The sequence below is a fragment of the Hippocampus zosterae genome, chromosome 11, assembly GCF_025434085.1.
Source record: "Hippocampus zosterae strain Florida chromosome 11, ASM2543408v3, whole genome shotgun sequence".
Taxonomy (NCBI): Eukaryota; Metazoa; Chordata; class Actinopteri; order Syngnathiformes; family Syngnathidae; genus Hippocampus; species Hippocampus zosterae.
The window spans coordinates 14,998,262-15,020,164 of record NC_067461.1 but is presented as its reverse complement, the minus strand read 5'-3'; the positions used below and the strand labels follow the sequence as shown (position 1 = coordinate 15,020,164).

The 21,903-nt window shown below is 40.7% G+C and overlaps 1 protein-coding gene across 38 annotated transcripts in view; it reads right to left on the bottom strand.

Moving 5' to 3' along the window:
• Window positions 1-21,903, bottom strand: part of LOC127610361 (phosphofurin acidic cluster sorting protein 2-like) — a 58,456-nt gene that overhangs the window by 21,880 nt on the left and 14,673 nt on the right. For 9 of the 38 annotated variants that reach the window (XM_052080431.1, XM_052080428.1, XM_052080429.1 and 6 more), the window contains exons 3-18: window positions 18,755-18,844; window positions 17,957-18,082; window positions 16,273-16,435; window positions 14,595-14,686; window positions 14,188-14,268; window positions 13,816-13,875; window positions 12,119-12,270; window positions 11,574-11,667; window positions 10,748-10,831; window positions 9,382-9,509; window positions 9,114-9,246; window positions 8,900-9,004; window positions 8,683-8,789; window positions 8,197-8,351; window positions 8,004-8,114; window positions 7,364-7,466 (exon numbers count right to left, since the gene is read on the bottom strand). In XM_052080431.1, the coding sequence (XP_051936391.1) occupies window positions 7,364-7,466; window positions 8,004-8,114; window positions 8,197-8,351; window positions 8,683-8,789; window positions 8,900-9,004; window positions 9,114-9,246; window positions 9,382-9,509; window positions 10,748-10,831; window positions 11,574-11,667; window positions 12,119-12,270; window positions 13,816-13,875; window positions 14,188-14,268; window positions 14,595-14,686; window positions 16,273-16,435; window positions 17,957-18,082; window positions 18,755-18,844 (1,784 nt within the window). Of the gene's footprint in view, window positions 1-512; window positions 2,476-3,190; window positions 3,305-3,653; window positions 3,878-4,023; window positions 4,163-5,040; window positions 5,084-5,199; window positions 5,243-6,168; window positions 6,202-7,363; window positions 7,467-8,003; window positions 8,115-8,196; window positions 8,352-8,682; window positions 8,790-8,899; window positions 9,005-9,113; window positions 9,247-9,381; window positions 9,510-10,747; window positions 10,832-11,573; window positions 11,668-12,118; window positions 12,271-13,815; window positions 13,876-14,187; window positions 14,269-14,594; window positions 14,687-16,272; window positions 16,436-17,956; window positions 18,083-18,754; window positions 18,845-19,035; window positions 19,126-21,903 lie in introns of those variants that run through there. The other 29 variants (XM_052080420.1, XM_052080421.1, XM_052080416.1 and 26 more) reach the window with 11 other exon arrangements.

Here is a 21,903-nt window from a genome sequence, read left to right as displayed (position 1 = left end):
ATATACAACTATAGTAAAACATGCAGAGTAACCCATATTTTTTTTTTAGTGGTAAATTTAAAAATACTGTCACGTCGTTTAAAATAGGGTTTGTGCAAAGACACAGGGTGGCATCTGAAGTGACGGGACCAATGAGATGGCACGTTGTCTTCTTTCCTGTTGGATCACTGATTAGATTTACGATAAGTGACAAAAGAGCACAGCCTCTCATTGGCCCTGCCTTGTAAAACACCCCATGCTACGGCAATATTTAGGGCAAAGCTGGACTTAGGTCTAATACATCAGAACACACTTGACACTTAAGCCCATTGACCGTTTTCAATCAATTGATAGTTTTGCTCACAAAACTCAGCCCTGCTTCACAGCCAAAGTTCCATGATATACTGTATTATCTAAGGGCCAGTTGGTGTCCCAGCCAAGACAAGATGGTGACCCCTCTTAAAACGCAGGAGACAACCAAATCAGACTGACTAGTCTGCAGGCAGACGGCATGGTGGCAGCTATAAAATTAAAAAAAAATAGCAGAAGGGTAAGTAACAGATGGCCATGATGCATTCAGGACACCAAAAGGAGTTTTAAGCCATCAAACATACACCCGACACAACCAGGAAACAAGTCTTATCACGTCTATAGGTAGTGGTTTACATTGGGGAGGGGGGGGGGGGGGTTACAACTCGATACCAAACTGTCCCAATTCGGGTATCATTGTGTATCAAACTACATAAAAAGTGCATTACAAACTAAGGGAAATGTTGAAGAAATGACAGTTGTAGTATTGTATTGAACGGAACAAGTTGTGGAAACATACTGAAGTTGGCATTTTTGTCAAGAAAGGAAGGTAAGCCATTTGTGCTTTCAATTTAGTTGGAATGGGCGATTCGCAAATCACAATGATATATTTTGTACATGTATTGTATTTACTTACAATACTTTTAGAAAGCTCTAGAAAAACCATCAACACAGAAAGCCATTTTGGCCGTAGGATTCCCGTTGTGAAGGTTCACGTAACAATCATCAGGGAGTATCATCAAACGTAGGGCACACCTATTCACACACACAAACACAGGCAGTGATTTGGACATCTGACAAGACTCCATCAACGTTTCATTGTAATTGCATTAGACTCGGCAGTAATATCAAAGCAGGTTTCCAATCACACCAAGAGTTAAGGAAACATTCCTCAACCAGCCAACATAAGAGTGAGCAACCAACCGACTAGAATGTTTACATTTGTGCACAGACAGCCACAGTGATGCTGTATAAAACGTGGTTGGGATGTACATACCTATTGACTGACGGATAAAAGTCGATTACTTCCAACAATTCAGTAATGCCAATACTGATTTCTACCACATATGTGTCATGTAGGCGTTTCACTTCAAGCAGGCCAAAAGCATAGGGGACAGAGGGAAAATATATATATATATAGTTTTGGCACGTCAATGCACATTTGTATTAGCCACTGGCTGCTAAATTAGTTGCGGTCTATGAGACACCAAAGCATCATGATCAGTGCAAATGCTGTTCACTCAAAAAGGCAGAAAAAACATCACTCGGGTAAATTACACTACCAAACATATCAGGGCTTAGAAAACGCAAATTTGGCATTCAGCTCTTGGGGATGTTTGTTTTTCTCTCATGATACCCTGTTTCTAAGTGATTGTGTCAAGTCTTTAGGACTGGGATTACTTGATGAACTTTTGAGTGATATAAAAATGTGCGTTAGTCAATTATAGCTACCTTTAGAATACCAAAATGAGTTTGTTGCTTTAAAATACACTGAAGTCTTGTGGTTTTTTGCAGTGAGAATTGAAAAAAAGCAAAAGGACGAACAAGAAAAGCAAAGAATGTTTCGGTCAAGATTCACAGCAATATTCCAATGACTACCACGACCTCAAAAATCTCACACACGCCACTGCACATCACCATCGCACTTCTCCATTTTCTACAGAGTAACAATACATGTAGGATTTCACAGAAATAATAACATGTTAACAAAAACCAAAGTGCAAACATAGCTGCCATTGTCGAAATGTGGCAAATTGTCAAACGAGTCAAAGGACCTCCAAGGCGGGTAGCACAACTCTTACAAAATAGTACTTGTTCTTTTTGTAGTGTGTTAAAAAAAGACGGAAAGAAAGAAAGAAAGGAAACCAACAAACAATAGCCAACATCAACAACACCGGAAGGACAACGTGAAGGTGTGTATTGAACATGAACACGTGGATGTGAAGTCAGTAAGATTTCCACAGGAAAACTATTACTGCCGTCGGCTTTCGCTCAAATTCTGTGGAGTCTCTGGGTGAGACAAGTGCAGCGCAGAAGAGTTTAGCCGGTTCCAAGCGGACGGCTGCGGAGGTCACACTGGTTTGGTGTAACCGAAGATTCCCACTGGGAAGTGCTTGACATGAGTTGGCCACTGGGCAGCAAGTTGGAAAAACTTGACGTCGTTCCACTCCACTCCATCGATGGTGACTGTGAGAGATGAAAGAGTAAAACTCATCCACGGAATTCAAATAAGACTCAAAGGAGGCCGCTGAAATCAACAAGCAGGCAACTGAAGGAGGTTACTGGGGCATAACTCACATCTCAATATGACTCGATGTTATCCTGACCAGAATCACTCAATCATCATCGGAGCAGAATAATGAAATCCTGAGGTCTTACTATTGAGTGGCCAACATGTGCATACAAAACATTACAATGATAGGGTCTCTAAAATATGTTTGTTGCATGTTATACATTTTTCCTTCAGTCTGGATAAAACAAACTTATCGATTATCAAATTAATTGACAACTATTTAATCAAGTAATTGTTTAGAGATATTAACTTTAGATTTTCCAAGTCTTCACTCTCTTTCCTGTGATATTCATTAGTCTTTCATTCATTCATACATTCAACCAAAGAAATTTACCAAAAAAACAGTAAGGGGTGGGCAAATTATAGTCAGCATTTCTTTAGTTGGGGGGTGAAAAAAGAAGCAATATTGATATAAATTTTAGTTCATTTTATCGTTAATTACAATTACTTAATTATGAACAATATAGTTAAACACGAGAATGCCATTTTATCCTTCTAATACACCATTTTACATATTCATAACCTTGTACAACTGTACCTTCGCAAAGCGAGGACCTTCGCATACACTGAATGTAAGAAACTAGTATCCACAGCAGGGGGCAGTGTTACCTCTCAGCATCGTGTGTTGGTGCTTGGCTGTGCAGATCAACCTGCTGATTCCGTCGATCACTTGGCTCTTTGAGTCCAGCTCTTTCTCTTTCGGCTTTTTGCTCAGAAAAATGACTAAAGAGAGGAGCAGAGCATATCAAATAGAGTTGTTTCTCCTAAGCAATAATTAAGCAAGCAAGAAGTTCAGTGTCTTTTTTTCCCTCTTGCATTGAGGAGGAATTGTGGGAGGGCTGCACAAAAGACAAAAAAAATTGACAAGAATGGTCTGCTGTAGTGTTTGCATTTGACACAAATTTATTCCTGTGATATTCTGATTGTTTTCCCTCATAATTGGACTTTTATTTCCTATTCCAGTAATCCTATTACTTCATGTAATGTTCCCGTTCCCATCTGTGAAATCCTCCCCATGTTCAGTTTCATGACTCGTGTTTCCTGTTCAAGCCCCCAGCTCTACTTGGCGTACCTTTCTTGTTCTTCTCCTTGGTGACGACAGTCATTGCCATACTGGGTGGAGGGGTGATATCCCCCGCACAAGGCAGGCGGCTGACTTGTAGCGAGCGGAAGTTACTCTTCAGCGTGTTTTTCAGTCCCACATCCCGCTTCTCGCCCTCTTTTTTCTTCTCGGGGCCTTGCCACGTCCAGTAGTCCACCTGCAGGCCCATCACCTCGCTGCCAGAACACGGAGAACTGCAAAAGGCAAACACTTTCGGTCACATACCCCAGCTGCTCAAACAATGACCAAAACAACGGAAAGTATTTTTTTTCTGTCTACACTCTAGTTGACAGAGTATGTGTCCGAGATAATTTTGTGTGTGTGCGTTTGTGAGTCCTACCCAGCTCCAGAGAGGGCAGTGGACACAGAGGGCGACTGTGGGGGTGTTCCCCCGATCTCCTTCCCATACGGACCAGCCGAGGGCGGGGTGGGGGAGGCCAGGATGCTTGTGTTGACCCCCATAGCATCATCAGAATCCACTGTGACCACAATAAGCCATCTTAAGCAACATCCCAAAAAGATGGCCTTGATAGGGAATTTGTGAAATGTGCCTCCTCTGTTCATATCTTTTCAGGGGTCCTCGGTTTACAAAGGCATCATGAGTAATTTGGAATGTGCAGTAGTAAATCGCTAACATGTGGTCAGTTTTACTGGAAGTATTTGTTTAGAAATACTTCCTGGTCACAGATATAAGTGAATAAATAAATGAAGTATAGCAGTACCGAGCATGCCTTCTTCATGATTATTATTATTATATATTTTTTAAATGTTAACACAACAAGGTTAAGACCATTTTCAACCTAAACCTGGATTGTGCAGCAAAAAATAAGGCCAGTGGGAAAATGCAGTCAAATACTTTGACAGATAGATGTACAAGCCGAAACGTGCTGCAATCTATCACTCACCTCACATTGTGGTAGTAAATACCTGTATGACTAACGCTTCTAGCCCTTGAGTATAAAACAAATAAAAAACACGAAGGACAATTCAGACTGAGCTGCCTCATGCTGTGCGATGAGTCTGTAGTCTTATGCAGCTGATCAAAGTAGTTTATTGTGCGTGTCATTTGTAACCTCAAAATGTCATAATTACAGTACATATATTTGCATGAAAAACACTTGTTGGCTAAAAATATAAAACAATCAGGGAAAAAAAATAATGTAAAACCATAATGGCGTATTATTTGTGCCAGGTGACACTTCAGACTGCACGCCGTTCATGACTTTGAAATGTTGTAAACCGAGAACCTTCGGTATACTTAAATCAGTACCTTATTTAAAAATATGAAATCAAAACATTCTGTATGTTTGTGTTAGTTTAACTTTCACTTTGGCTTCGGAGCTTGGGTTTCACTTACCAGAGGTTGAGAGGCTTTGCTCCACAATTCCAACTTTCACAACCTGAAAGTAAACAACAGTATTGCGGTGTGAAATTCAACACATAAAAAACATCATAAAAAATGTATTCCATTTACACCAGCCACGCCACAAAAAAATAATAAAAAGAAGAATCCTACCCCAATAAATGGCACAAATTTCTGACAGGAGTCCTCGTCAGGGCTGTGAGGGGAGACAGTAAAGAGGCGGTGGTTAGCGTGGCGAGAGAGAAGGCGCTCTTGGAACACTGCAACACTCCAAGGTGCAACACAATGGTCCTAGAGGGGAGATGGCATCATGCCCCATCGCGGTGGAAATGGCACATGACTGGCTTTGGAGTGGAATGAGATCATCTTGGGCAGTGTATGGTATGAATGAGAGGACCGCTCCCGACAACCAACGTTTATCTGGGGCGTTGTTTTTGAGAAACACTGTTAGAAGTGACCGCGTAGCTGAGAACCATGAACTATTCAACGCCGCATGCAAAAATACCAAACTTCAATGATTTTAGCACTCACAAGAAGAAGCATGAACCTGGCAGTATTTTTTAGGAAAAAAATCACTTGCAGTCAGGGATCTGCTGCTGGGATTTGTGCAAAGGTAGCAACATGTCATTTGGGGCTCTTCAGCTCCACTGTGAATGCATGTGCAAGACTTCAGTCCCCATGAAGCTTAACACCTCTCACTCTTTGTTTTGTGGCAATAGGTCCCTTCCCATAGGGAATAAAATACACTTTAGGAATATACGTTTTTGGACACCGACAGAGAAGTGAAAACGGAAGAAAACAGAATTGGTCACATCTCGTCTTTTGGAGTATGTCCAAAGACTTGATTCCAAAACGTTTACAATCAATGACAAGCTTCCTAGTGGGCCTCTCGTGCTTAGTGTAATATTAACCGGCAAACCGCTCTTGAGAGATCATTTTAAGGTTGTTAGGCAAATCATCACGGCAACAACACGCAGGACACGGTAGGTCAATCAACACAAAACCCAGACAGGACGTGCAGATCGACATCATGGTGAGTATCAGATGGGGAAAGGAGTGTTAAGACACAGCAGACAGAATAAAAAAAGGAGGGCAAAAAACAAAAAGAGTCAAATTAGATACCTGATGTAAAAATCAAAATACAAACTTCTTTTCCTTGAATGCAAATCAAAAGGGGAAAGGGGAAAAAGGAATGCAAAAGGTGTTAAACTGCATATTGTATTGGGTACCTTGTAACTAACAAGGAAGCCACTGGACAGAGCAAAAAAAAAAATGAACACATGCAAATGCGTCAGTGTGCTGAATGTTAAAGACTGCTGTCCTACAATAAAAAATGTGTACCTATATTACAACTTGATTGCAAATGAACATGTGCATGTCTGCTATGAAAAAACAGCAGCCTAATTGACAAATGTTAGCACACATTGCAGCAACCTTGAGTTGCGTGTGGTCACTGATGACTCATTCAGTAAATTTGCATGCATGGTGTGGATTACATTTGAATCCACAACCACTGTGTGGTGACATTTGGGACACCTGCACAATCTGATGAGATCCGATATCAGGCTTGCACCAAAATGTATGCCATTACAAAGAAAATAATGCTTTTGATTTGCACTGTCACTGTACGAGAGAGAAAGAGAGAGAGAGAGAATCTATATATCTATATATATAAAGCCAAACCTAATAAAATCCCAGTTTTTTAATGCAAAAAAAAATATCATTTTGCCAAGAACTTGACATCCCTCCAATACTGATGAAAAGAAGAAAAGAAAACCAGTGAGGGAGGGTGCGAAGGGCCAAAGACAACATCTGCAGAGCTACAGGAATTTATGCCAAGTATGTCTGCGTCCTACATTTGATTTCACATATTCATCATATAGGGCGGCAGGGAAGAAAAGAAGAAAAATGGAAGAAGATAATCGAAGTGTGGCTAAACTGAGCAAAAAACATACTTCAACTCTCCAGAAGCATGTGCAGCATTGTTTTATGGTTCGATGAAACCAAGGTTGGACAGTTTTTGGCCATAACTCAAAGGTATATTTGGTAAACTATGGAATTATTTGATTCTGGTTTGACTATTTTCTTGGTGCACTTTACTGTACAAAGCCAGAAGTCCTGTACATTTCACATTAGATTGCGTCCGTACAAAAGCTAAATGATAGTTAATTCCGCCAACACTTCCACGAGTGGTTGTTACAATTTTACTGAGATCCTCATAATTCAGACAGACGTGCTGAGAAATATACATGCATCTCCACAAACGCCGCACACGAGGATGCTTCATTTTGCTTTATATTTACTCATGTGACTTTACCTTTTCTGTTTGTAGGTAAGCATGGCTTCAGAGATGGGAAACTGGTGGGACACACTGGCACCAGCCAAATACTGAACAACTCGCCCTGCTACGTCAATGTTATCTGCGCATGGAGCAAATAAAACGAGTGGTAAACAACAGGAAGTGTACAAATCATCCCCACAGTCACATCGGACTTCTATTAAACAATGAAACAATCATTCCTAAATAAACATTGCTTTATAGCATTCCTTCAGCTATTTTACTGCGATTCAAAATAAAGGCTGCAGGTGGCTGACAGTAATAACCCCCGCCCCCCTCCCCCCAAAAAGTCCCACAAATATAGCAAGGCATTTGCTTTCAATTTAACAAGCCTCCTAATTTAAAAATGTAGGTTAAACTTTGAGCCCGTTAATCTTCCAGTGAGGCAGCAGGGTGGAGCAGCAGTGCCGTGAAGCAGAAACTTCCCTCCACAGAGCACGTTGCAGCTGTCTTGCACAAATGATCATCTTTCCACTAATCAGCCTCTGATCCATGCTCCGGCCCCACTTATTTTCTTTGTAAGTTGACCAAACGTCTGACCCGTGGCCATGCTTTGTGGCCAGATACCAGAGGTGTGTGTCATCGCTGACCACAAGCGTGAGCATGAGTTGTGTCCTACCCGAGGTGGGCCGTTCCGTCCTGCAGAACAGCTCCCGCCATGCGGTGTCCATAAAGATACTGTTGAACTTGCTGTCAAACGAGGCCACGTACTTGGCCAGGGGATGAGAGCCTGTGCGGCAGTTTCACGTGCAAATGTAAGACTAAAATATGTCGATCACGAAACATAAATTAGGTTTTAATGGTGTATTTACCAATAGGGATGACCAGGAATCGTATGTAACTGAGCCAGTCAGGGGTCTTGTTGGCCAGCTGCTCCACAAAGAACCGCAGGATGGTGCTCAGATAACTCTGGTCACCTGCAACTGCCACCTTCATTGTGGGCGGAGTCTGTGCATTGCAATTACAACTACAAGGGATAAGTGAAAGAGAGAAAGACAATTCAATTAAAGGACTAATTTCACCGATTACCGTATTATCCTCAAGTTTAAAGATTTGTGTGCTGACACTGCAATAATTTTCCTTAAAAAGATGAACCTGCCGTGACTTATGTTGGATAACGTTTCTAATACAGCAGAAAGCAATTTAGTTAACAGGTAGTTGGGAGTAAAATACATTTTAATAAAAGAGGAAAAAAAGATTTTACCCTTCTGATATGGAGATGCACGTACAAACGTACAGCTTCTTTAATTAAACAACGGCAGAAATATTGGAAATGATCAGAGTATGAAGTGACTCACAATCTCTGAATTCGAGTAACGATGGTGTTGAAGGCAGCCTGGACATCTGCAGCTGAGCAGGTGGACACAATGGGCTGGGCGTGTTCATGGAGCAACTCTGCAACATACTGCATGATAACACACAGACACAGTGTTATAAGAATAGTGACTGAAGCGCTTAAAAGAAAGGGGAAAAAAAACGATTTCAAGATATTGATTGTCAAGCTAAGCTATTGACCTGTCCTTGCCACTCCATTGTGTTGATGAGAATGATGCTCTCCGGCAAGCGTTCATCAGAGATCAGGATCTGGTTCAACTGGTCATAAACAGACTTCCTGGGAACCTTTTGGATACAACAGCAGCATGGACTCAGAAAAATGACACAAACTAGCACAAAACAAAAAACAGTAAGACGATTTGGGCTCGTGAAGTTTTTTTTTTTTTTTTTTTACCTGTGCTATGAGTCTTGATTCTGGGGAGCACTCGCTCTCTATGCTGCTGGTGCGGTCACTTTGAGCCTTGGAATTCTGTCTGTCTTTCATGGAGGTGCTGCGTGGACGTCTCTGTAGCTTGTTCTCCATTTTACTGAAAAGACAAAGATCAAGAGGCGATGAATACGAACGAGGGCAATGCAGCTGTTAGTCATGCATACAATAGCGATCATGCGAATTAAGAAAGATGGTGCGTGCGCAAATCCAGTTGCTGGGCTCGGTAGTGTACCTTGGAGACATGTGGTTTTGGGACTCGGTCTTGCAAAGCTTGCCAACAGTGCTAGTGATCCGTTCAGTGTTGACGTCCCAGCCGCTCACCTCTACTGGTCCTGGCCCGCTGTCATCGATCTCTGGCTCCTAAGCCAAAAAGAAGAAACGTAACTATGAAGCAAAAAACTGTGGAAGACAGTGCTGATGTTCATCACAGAACAGTTTCCGTCATGACCCTACGGAGCTCCGTCAACATCCCAAAGGTAAATAGGCTAAGTGGGTATAAAAGGAGCTTCCCTGAATTGCTCATTCAAAAGCAAACGAGCGAGGATCACCACTTCGTGAGAAAATACCAGCAGCCTAAGAGTTTAAGAACAATGTTCCTCAACGTACAATTGCAAGAAATTTAGGTTAATTTAATTAATTTTGGTGCTTCATCTCTAAGTGCAACATAAAACTATAGAATGCAAAGCAAAAGCCATTTATCAACAACACCAAGAAACACTGCCGGCTTCTCTGAGCCCGAGCTTATCTAAGATGGACTGAGGCAAGATGGAGAAGTGTTCTGTGATCTGACGAGTTCACATTTGTTTTTGGAAATAGTGGATGGTGTCCTGTTCTCCGGCCCAAAGAGCAAAAGAACCAGCCGGGCTGTTATGACCAAAAGTTCAAAAGCCAACATTTGTGATGGTATGAGGTTGGTGATGGTATGATGTTAGTGTCAATAGCATGGGTAACTTACACGTCTGTGAAAACAACCATTGTGAATGCTGAAAGGAACAGCGAAACATATGCTGCCATCCAACGAATGATTTTTTCCCCCCTGGCTGCCCCTGCTTATTTCAGCAATAATGTCAAAATAAATTCTGCATGTGTTACCACAGCATGGTTTCGCAGTGAAAAGACTCGCAGTTGAAAGAGTGAAACTGGCCTCACTGCAGTCCAGACCCGTCTCCCGTTGAACATGTGTGGTACATTATGAAGCGGAAAATACGACAACAGAGACGCCGGACAGTTGAACAGCTGAACTGGACATCAAGCAAGAATGACAAAGAATCCCATCAACAAAGCTTCAATAATTAGTGTCCTGAGTTCCCAAACATTTATTAGGAGTTATTAAAAATGCAAATTACTGTATTCTCTTTTATTCACATTTAACACAACGTCCCAACTTCATTGGAAGTGGGTTTGTATTTCAAATACTTTTTTCAAATGAACCATTTAAATGGCTGCATTGTGACAGTGGTTAAATCCTTGGCCTTGCACACCCCACGCCATCTTTCATGGCTGAAAACCCCCAAACCCATGGGAGGCAAAGCACACTCCAGTTTCGAGGGTAAGGGAGTGGAAAAGAAAAATGGGGAACACAATGCCCAAAAACATACCCCGATGGTAGTGTCTATAAGACTGTCCTCTTGATAGCGAGCCCCTTGCACTTTACATCTGTCCACAGTGAGAAAGTCTCCACTCTGAAAGGTAAAGATACAGAAATTGTTGAGGTCATTGCATGATTAGTAAAAATGTCACACAAGTTAGCCCTACACAGCCAAACTGAGTAATGTTTGCTGAGCTTCCTTCCATTTTGGGTTTGACTGGAAACACTTATTTGACGAAATGGACGACATCTACTTTCTGGAATGTTCTCCGCGCTTTTGTACAAGCTAAAATGGATTCCAATACATTTATAAACAGCCCACCCATGTCCTCCCTCTCACAAAGTCAGACACAACATGTCTCTCTCTTGGCTCTTCCGCTGCTCTTTTTGTTTCCAACAGGTCATAAATCTGGGTGGGAATGCTCTATCCAATCTTCTCTCTGAGCATGGGGGCACATTTGGGTCTGCGTGTTTGAATGTGTGTGTGTGATGATGGTGGCGTAGAGGTCATATGGTGTCTGTCTCTATAAATACTACAAGGGTGAACTACTTCGGGATAGCAGCCCCTTCATCCCATCCACGAGCAGTGTCGGTCGGGGGATAGTGGTCTACATGACCCTCATTCCCAGAATTTTTAGCAGGGTTCTTGGGAATCCCTGGACCATTCAGGCATTGACCCACTGCCTGGGGGCAAGTATTTTGCATAACACTGGGAACAACGTGACCCCTATCCAGTACAACCAGAAGGAAGAACTTTATGGCTATACAGCAGGTCTGAAAGGAACCAGAGCAGGTTGTTATTGCAATAACAAGTGAGGGCCTGGTGATCAACTTACAGCATATAACAGCTCTCTCGGTTGACTTTTTTGGCTGTGTATGCTTCCGATTTCTGTCTGGGAGCTTGAGTGAGACATCCCCTCGAAAAATGGCCTGAAAAACAAAAGATTAGACTTTATGAATTAAATAACCACTAGGTTGCTATGTTTACTGCTAGTGAACCATTTTTATTCTTAATTTAGAATTCTGACAATGAAGTGGCCCTGTTTCTGGAAGCCATGGAGGCAAAAAGGACTTGTGCTGTCAATAGAAATAAATTTGGTCCAAAATCACAAATAATGGGCTACTTATGCATCCTAAATAACAACTAACTGTTAACATTGTCAACTGTTAACACTGTCAACATTAGATCAATTTGCCAAATTATCTTCTTTAATATCAACACACAAAAGCATACTCAAAGCTTTGTATTGTCTTGGTGTCCGTGTTATCTACTAAAGGAATTATGGTAAAAAGAAAATCCTTCATCCTTTCAGCAATTCATGGAAGGTTGAAAATTAATCACACAAATTATTGCATAGAACCAAAATGAGGGCAAACTCACTTAAGCTTAGGCTTGGGTGTGCTCAAGACACTTTCATTGTCTTCCATCTCCGGCCCGCTGTCACTCTGGTTGTATACTTCTAGACTGTCGTAGAGTAAGTCCAGATCCTCTTCTACTTCCTGGGTCTGGTCTACTGGATCAGAGTCTAAGACCTGACAGACGTGATTGACATATTATCAGCACATGCTTGTAAATGTCACATTGATACAAAAAAAAAAAAAAGTGTAATGATTGACCGGTTCTGCACCCTCACTAATCACTTGAACAGCCGTGGTTATCGGGTCAACAATTAAAGACAGACTGAATGTGAAAAATAGAAACTGCTCTTGACTTCAAGCCGGCCAATCAGATATGAAATGCTTGAAGAAACCCGCAGTGTTGAACTTTGATCTGCAGGCTGCACAGTGGGGACGCATATCATAGGAAGTGCACACAGGAAGGCTTTGGGACTAATCGGCTGATTAATGCCACTCCATAAGTGCAAGAGCTGTCAGGCAGCAGATAAACACAGTCTGTCCCTTCTCTACCTCCTAGGCTATGTATTTATAGAACGCCGGCCGTGCACACTGTTCCGCCGCAAGGAAGGGATTAATGACAAGCGCTGTGATAAAAGATCATTAGGGTAACTGAGGTGTGCAGAAGGACCAAATGTCGCCAAACTCAGTCAGAAAGCGGTGAGTAACTCAGAAAGACACCAGTGACTCCAATTCATCGAAACGAGGCATTGATCGATCTGTGCAGCTGGCCTGTGTTCAACTTGAGCATCAATGAGCTGTGACTGGCCAGCGGCTCTCAAAAGGGTTTCAGTAAAGAGTAAACACTCAACAGTAAATCACAGGCACATTGACAATTAGTATCAGCGTGGTGATGTTTAGCAGTGCGTGAGCAGGACAAGAAATATGCAAATCCCACAAGGCTCATGTAAGCAAAGGAATAACATTTGAAAATCAAGTCTAAGAAGCATATGCAAAAGAAAAGATGGTGAAGTTAAAATGCAAAATGAAGCATTTCTTAAACATTTTCTATTTATGCTAAATGTTCATTTTCTAAATCCAAGTTGGTTTATTTGATGTGCGTGTTGCTTGTTTTTTTTTATTTATTCATTTATACTGATTTGCGGAATGTATTTGTGATTCAATATTGTCTTGAATAAAAGTGCTTTGTTGAAACATTGAAAATTGCGATTGGCATTCCAATATAACCAGAGAGATTGGTCTACCGACTTGATTGTGTGAATTATTGAGTGCCTTTGAAGGGAAAAAACACTCGGTAAGATTTCACGGCATAATAGGGTTAAATATCATTTTAATTTAAAGGTTTTTGGTCTGCCACAGATTATGTGCTTAAACTATCCACTACCTAAGCTTTAACCCGCAATAATCACAAGTGCCCTTGCTTGTCTGTTGTTTGCTATTCATTGTTTTATTTGTTTATATTTATACATTATGTGATTTTATGATATATTTATGTATTTTAATGCAATTAAGTTTGCTGACCTTATTTTTGAGTTGTGTGTGTGTTTCAATGCACTGCATGTTTGCACTGTGGTTGAGAGAGGAAAGTAATTTCATCTGTGCTGTATGTTGCACATAGAGCATATTTGACAATAAAGCTTGATTTGACTTGACTAATGGACATCTTGAGGTAAGTATCTCCTTCCGCTGTTGATATGATATTAGAGATTTTTAAATACTCACCTCATCGGTTACCTTGAACCTCTTCAACAAGGCCACAAATTTCTGCTTGAAGTTTGGTTGCTATAACAGACAATAACAAAATCGAAAACAGGTTGACAGGAAATTGCTGCCATGGTGAAAATAGCAATAACTCCGATTTATAAATTCTCCCAAGGATTACGCATCCACAGCCACACATCTTGGTTGAGTTCACTGAAACCACAAATCTCATTTACATGCTCATCCACATCCTACTAATGGCCTGCACAAATGGATCACACTGTGTGCTTCCCCTAAAAGCTTCTGAGTCAGAAAACAACGGTCTTGGGTTATTCTTGCGGTCAATGATTAGCCAAAATAAAAATCCATGTGGCAGAAGAGAAGGCGGCTAACCCTCGTCATGGAGGTGGTCCGTATCATTTTCCTGCGGGCTTTCTTGGGCTTGCGAAGCTCATCGTCTTCATCATAAATATCCTGAAATGCACGGAGGGCAGATATGACTATCTGACTATCACAGCGTATGATAGTGACCATTAAGAATTCCCCCTCAATTGTACAAAAGATTTTTGTGTCACATTATGAAGAATTCAGGTAAAATGGAGTGGCTGTAATCAGTAGATGCACTCTTGATACCGCCTTAAAGAGTTCACAGGCCTCATTTAAGACAACTGGGATTGCAAAATATCCAACTTGAAGCTTCTGACTTGTGACTTCAAGGAAATCAATTCAAAAGTCAATCAAAATCAGTTTTTTTTCTACGCCGGCGATGTACTACGAATGTAGTTCTTTTTGTCACTCACCTGGCCATGAGCCGCATCATCACTAGCTTCCTGCTCGGATGAATAACTGTCATCGTCCTCCTCGGAATAGTTGTCCATATCTGGGGAGCGGTCTAAAGCAAATAAATCAGAAACTAATTTACAGAAATATGGTCTGTAAACCAAAAAAATATATATATTTCAGACTGAAGCAGGCAGAAATCCACGGCCACTTTATTTAATTACTTACTGACTGCACTTTCAACCATGATGATTAAACCCATTTACTTTGACCTTACTCAGCATGAGTGGACTACTGTTTAATTTTATTGGTTGAAACAGCCATTTAGAACTGGGATTTTCTGTTCTTTCCAATCGGTTCATATCAGTGTCTGTTCCATTCTCTCAAATGGAATTGATGTCAGAAAGGATCATTGCAAAGAGGAGCAAGATAAACGTTCGCCCAAAGTGACACGGCTTTAATACTTAGTACATGAGCTCATCCGTTATGTTTGAGTGACCTCCTTAATAACATCCAGAACAGCGAGGGACCAGCATAGCTTATGAAGGCGCGGAGCCTAAGCTCGGCCAAATATTTCCCCCACTGTCCAGAATTAGAGCAGTGTAAGGTAATAGGCCCAACATCTGTTCAGCTCAGAGATCAACATTACAAACATAGCAGAACGGAGTCACATATACTCAGGCCTAGTTTGGAAAAGCATTATTTGACTTTGTCTTCATTTGGGAAATGGGATCCATGTGGTGGGAGAAAACAGAAAGGCTCAAGCGTCAGTGAGGATTAGGCTGGCCCGCTAGGAATGGTCAACTAATGGAAATTTAAATTGTGGTTTCGATTTTGGCTTATATCCATCTTTCAAACTTGATTGTTGAGGAAAAACAATTGATGTGCAGAACGGTGCAGCACATTTACAAATTCCCAGTGTGTGAAAGTACCCTGAATGCACCATGTTGCTTATGTCGCAAGCGTGCGACGTACGCAATTTTCTGTCATCCCTGAGCCTCCTATTGGCCGTTTTAATGACACCCCAGTTTGAGTTTACTGAAAAATTAAACACACATTACAATTGATTAGTGTATATTTAAACAAAATATGCTTTTGGTTTTTAAACATTGGTAGCGCTAATGCTAAATTAATGGAGGACCCCAATGAAATGATAAAAGGAAATTAGCATCAACTTTGAGAGTGATATTCACACAAAAATAAGGCAACACTGGTCAAATACATTAATTCTTTCCAACCTGTGAAAAACTATTACATACTTGAGTTATTTTATAGTATTCCATTGCAACTTCTTCTGTTCTCATTCTAAGTGTGTACTCCATCCATGCACAGAACCACACGGCCCCCACGAAGCCAAAATGCGCAAGAACAGTCGGTATTTGTTTTTGTTTTTTTCCTATTGGTATTTTCATAGGACACACATTTTAACCTTCTAACTAATTAATTTTATCTTTGAATCATTGAAAACGCAACTTTTAAATGGCAAACAAATTTCCTTTCCTCAAAATTCAAGAATACAAAGACCAACACCCATTTCCACATGACATGGCCCAAAATACGATCCTCGAGATCCCAGGTTATCCAAGTAAGTCCCAAGATTTGTGAAAATAACATAAGATAAAATAAATATGATAAAGTGATTAGGGTAATGCTTATTCAGGGCATCAGTGTATGCAAAGATGCATTGACGGTGCCAACCTGAGGTTTTTGTCTTTCGGCCAGCTTGTCCACTGCCGTCCTCATGGTCGATGGGTTGGCTCGACAGAGAGTACACACTGATCTCCGCCACACGCACTGGTGCTTCTTTCACGTTGCTATGGAGACCGAGAATCTGGCCTCCGTCTGTGGGGTGCTGCATCACCTGAACATAAAGACATTATCATAAAATAAAATTGGGCTTGCTAATTTCAATCACCTCTTCCCTGCATGGTTCTTATTCAATCAGGAGATATTCACCATATCAAGTCCTCTTTATCTGAGATAGAATCATGTTTCATGCAATTTCTGCGTGGATCAATCACTCAGCGGAGACATTCTGAAGCCGAGCAGAACAAATACTTGCAGAGAGCGGGAGGATGGAAGAATGTTATCTCTATCTTCAGAGCGCCAACACTAATCCTGGAGAGGTAGCCTCCATTACATTGCTTTACACCAAGCGAATGATTACAGCCTGAGAGCAAAGCGATCTCTAAATTAATCTTCACTGCCGCAGAATTGCTTATTTTCCTCCGTGGCTGTCTAACAGACCAAAGCCAATTTGCTTGTATCATGAAAAGAGTGTAACAGCTGTATTACTTTTGTTCCAATCTCTATCTGGGGAGTCACAGTAATATTTCACAATATAAATGGCAATACTGGGAATAGGATAATTTTGCTCAAACACTAATGGGGGTTGCACTTGGAAGCTCCATTTTAAAGTCCATTCAGATTCAGGATGAGTGCTGGAGACCGAATTAAAAATGTGACAACATACTGGAATTGCTTGTTATTTACAATAAATAAATAAATAATATAATATAATAATAATTAAAATAAGAGGCATACTATAATACAGTATTCAATTTAGGCTTAGTCATTCATACAAGCCTGCAGGATGTTGCACAAGAGTGAAGTGATATTCTAAATTGTGGCAATACATTAGCCTGACTTTCATGTTTAATGTTACTTCCTTTTCCAGGGCCATTGCTTCTATCATTTAACAAGAAAGGATGCATTTAGAAATGTACAAATGCAATGCTGTGGAGAAAAAAAATTGCCTTGGTTAACATCTATCTCTTGCAATATGCACAGAGAATAAACCTCAAAACATTCTAGAATTCTAAATCTACGCCCTCATCTCCAAACCTTATGGAATAACTCAAGAGTTTAGAGAGTCACAAAACGCATTGGGTTTCACTTGATGACAGCAGGCATTAATAACCTAAATGAACCCAAAACCTTTGCTTGGCTTAAGAATGTCCATACAAGATTTGTTTTTTTTACCCCTGTAATATGTACCAAAACATGAATCCTCACTCGCATTTTCTTAACCCCAAATGACTTGGATTGAGCACTTAAACAGAGCCAGGTTTCCATGAAATAAATATCCACATTTGGAAATAGACCAGCTCTCGGTCCATTATTTTCTACATATCATAGCTCAAAGGAGTGCTTTCTGAAAAAGTACATCCAAAGCCAGCTCCAGATGGCCCATAATCTCATACAGCAGTGGGTGTGAGGAGCATGAATTGTTTCAAAGTCAAGTGTAACACCAGAGGGGCCAATCAAATGAAGGTAAATTGCTATGAATACATGTCAATCACTGTCAGAGAGAAAAACAGAATGCCTTATTCAAATATGCAAAGTAAAAATCATTCCCCAATGTAAAAGAAACACGCAATACCTCGGCCATATTGATAACTCCCACAGCCAAAGTCTTGTAGCCCAGGATGGTTCGATTCTTGTAGCGTTTCCTCCTCTGCAACATGATCTGTAGTCTGTTGGCATCCCTCTTCAAAAAATGGGGGTACTACAAAGGTCAACACAGAGATGATGACACTTTATATATGTCGATGCTCTCTATCCACTGTCACTCTGCCTAAGCCGAGGTGAATACTGACAGTAAATGTTGGACCAACAGCTTCAGTCCATTATGACCTTCTTTGTTTAGGCATCTTCAGCTAATTTATCCAGTGTTTCCTTACCTTTGTCACACATCTGGGACATCTTTAAAGCTTTCTGAGCCAGGAACTTCATTAAACTACTGGTATAGACGTCCGTGTGAGCAATATTTCTCTATTTTGTAGACTCATCATTCATTTGTAGCCAGAATGATTAATTATGCATGTCATTAGATAATGAAGGGACTATTTTAATAGGAAGGCCTATTTGGGGAGATTAAATTCAAAAGGACATCTTTCTCCAATCAAGACAGCACACGAATAAATGTTCAATTTGCTTCTTCAGTGACGTCAGTTTATTTCATTACTTCAAAGGTCAACCAAATAATTTTAAGAATTAAATATTTGTTCTTTAAACTCTCATGTTCAAACATAAAGCAATATTAACACAGATATGAACCAATGAGAACCACCGGGGTTTCAAAGAATGCTAGCGTGGCTTTGAGTTTCGATTCAATTATGGTTGTCAAGTAACTGGTGTGTCAGTGTGAGAATTTACAGCACAATGACAAAGTACTTGCCTGTAGTGAAAATGTGAGTTCCAGATCTGTCTCCATTAGTCCACTGGGTGGTAGGACATACTCATTGGATCGCAGGAGGCGCTTCGAACCCTGGAAGACAGAGTCACACTTTGTAATGCAAGCAAGCAAGCCAGCCGATCTCCGCATTTTGGATCGAGAGTGGCACATCTGAACTGTGGTGTCAAATAAATCAGAAGACAAACACAGCTTGTCTTTTTTTTTCCCTCAATCCGGTGAAGAGGTACATGCAAAAAGTAAGAAAGTCTTATTTTAGTCCCAACCTGGTTCACACATTTATGCAAAGTCACACCTTGCAGCGAACTAGTACAAACAGTCTCCGGACTCCTTCTCGGCATCTTATTAGCGTAAAATACTGAGGCGGAGTCGGGATTCATTGTTTTGAGACAGACAAATATCTGCTTCAAAATAAGTATTTCCGATCAAGGATTTCCTCAATGATAATGATTTCTATTTGGCCATGTACTATTTTACTGCCAAGCTCTACGTGATGAACGCAGTTAACACTAACTTTATAGGGCCATAAATCTGTGCAATGAATGCATAATCACCAGCTACAAATGGAATAAAAAAAGGCTCTAATTACGCACAAGTAACAACTGTTACCACTACAATTTCACAATCATGTCATCAAGGAAATAGGCTAGCAAACATATGCATTTGTCCATGGTTTAACATCTGGTTTAGTTGGTGGTCTAGACATCAGAGTCACCAAGAGCAAAACATTTTCTCTGGTAGAAAAGTGATATAGCTTAGAGAAAAACACAAACCAACCGTTGTGTTACGTATCAGAAAATGTGTAAACTGTAAGGGGAATTTTATCCACCTCCCACTCTGCAAATACAGCAAGGAGAATTACTGCAATCCAAAACTGAATGGTTTATTAGCATTTTCTCCCTCTCCACTAATCTAGTATTAGTAGTTTATGCCTCGCAGATGCAGATGCAGAGCTGTCATTTTTAAAACCATAAATGAGATGTTGCAACCTGTCCACTTCATTCTGAAATGTATCAACAGTATCATAGCTCAAAAGATCAACACCTAAAATTAACATGAGCCTTTTCCCACCAATACATTTCAATACTGTCACACCTTCAAAACATTCATCATGTATCCCATTTAATGGCCCACTCCAAAAGCGAATCCCAGAGAATGTCTATGTACAACCTCAACGTCTCATCAGCCAACCACCAAAGTGAAGCATGCACAAAGACAACCATTCACTGTGTCACCAATGAACTAAGCGGAATGATTTTGGTCTGCTGAAAGCTGGAGCACATGCCGAAAACAGAGGAGATCCTAACCGCCAAGGTTCTTGCTGTTTCCCCCAAGCGTCTTGAAAGGGGTAGAATGAACTGACGCTTTTAAAAAATGAGAATACTCAGATTGCTAACATTTGGTATTAGAGCTGCAACAATTGATTAATAAACAACTAATTGCTGTTCAAAAGAATCAGTTCTTGATAATCGATGAATCATTTAGATACCTTTTCAATTTCAAAAATGTTAAAATCTTCACAATTTCAGCTTTACAACATTAAATAGTACTGTTGTCCTCCGTGACATAAGACTGATTTATCTTTGTGTTGAATGACAAATAAAACATTTGCTTTTACTTTGGAAAACAACAATCACATAAATTTAAGTTGCTATCTGACAGTAAACCCCCAAATGCTAAAACTTCCAATCTTTGCTATTAGATCATTGTAAAATGCAAAATAAAATCCAGTCCTGTGGTTCAATATCTTGTTGAGAAGGACATACTGTTCCAACCTAAACAGTGGCCGCTGCACTAGCTTGATAACAAAGAAGAGGGAGAAAAATAAAGAGAGAAAAATCACAGTCTGTGTCTGACCTTGTTCCTGATGATCCACAAAAAGAGGCCTTGTATGTGCTCTTTTCTCATGCTTCATAGCTAGTACAATGAATCAGGGCACTCTCTAATGGCCTGACATGCATTGATAATACACAGCCTTGGCAAGAAATGCTTGTACTCAATGTCCTCATCACCCTCTCTTCCTCGCCCTTGTGCTCGGTAACAAGCCTTACACCCTGTCTTTCTGCGCCAAATGGTGGAATGTAACAAGTCTAACCTCAGACAAACTCCATATTTCATTGCGATGCCATGTCTCCGTTGATTTGTCTCACTGATTTGCTAAAAGCAAGGTTAAGACAGGTGAAGATAGATGACTGTAATATAAAGGACATGAAGTTTCAACGGTCTTTGTAAGGTGGGCATGAGCTACTGGCAGTGACACTGGTCTCCAAGGTGAGCGACAGAAGAATCTAGAAACTAATTTCCACCAAGTTGCTTGATCTGGAGCAATTCAGATCGAATTGCTTTTTCCAAAAAATAAAAAATAAAAAAATGATCCCAACCTTCCAATTTTTCAATAACCTTTTGCTAGCGAGCTGGTCGCAGTGATACACTTCAGTAGCTCACCATCATTATTATCATTCTTGCTTGTTGCCAAACCAATAACGTACGCAGACACTCCAAGGTGCAAGCATTTGTTCTTGTCCAAGCTTCACACTCCTACAGCATACTGTACAATTGTGCTAAGTATCTCAACAAAAGAGAGCAGGAAAGTGGTAGGTACAGTGTAGAATGATATTCACATCAACTGGTAAACCAAAGCACTGTTAGGGTGTACTTACAGTCTCACACTAGGCCATTTGAACCATGCCGGACTTGACCTCTTTCCCTCTCATATCTCCTATGTCACACTACATGCACATTCAGAGTGTGACCAAGCGTGCCTTGAAACAAATTTTTACTGTCAGGATTAGTTCTAGCAACATCGTTCCGACTAGGTAGCACATATGCCACACTGTTCAGAGGTTGTGGGTCCAGAGCCGGGCCCTGCCCTTCCTGTATCGAGTTTGGATGTTCTCCTCGTGACTGCCTGAGTTTTCCAAGGGTTCTACGGTTTCCATCCACATTTCAAAAATATGCATGGTAGTTTAAGCGAAGAATCTAAATTGTCCTGAATGTTCAGTAGGTGTGAAAGTGAGAGTGAAAATTGTTTGTGCATTTGTGCCCTGCTATTGGCTGGTGACTAATTCAGTGTGTAAGTCGCCTCTCACCAAGAGCCAACTGCGATAGACTTCACCACGCGCGTGACCCTCATA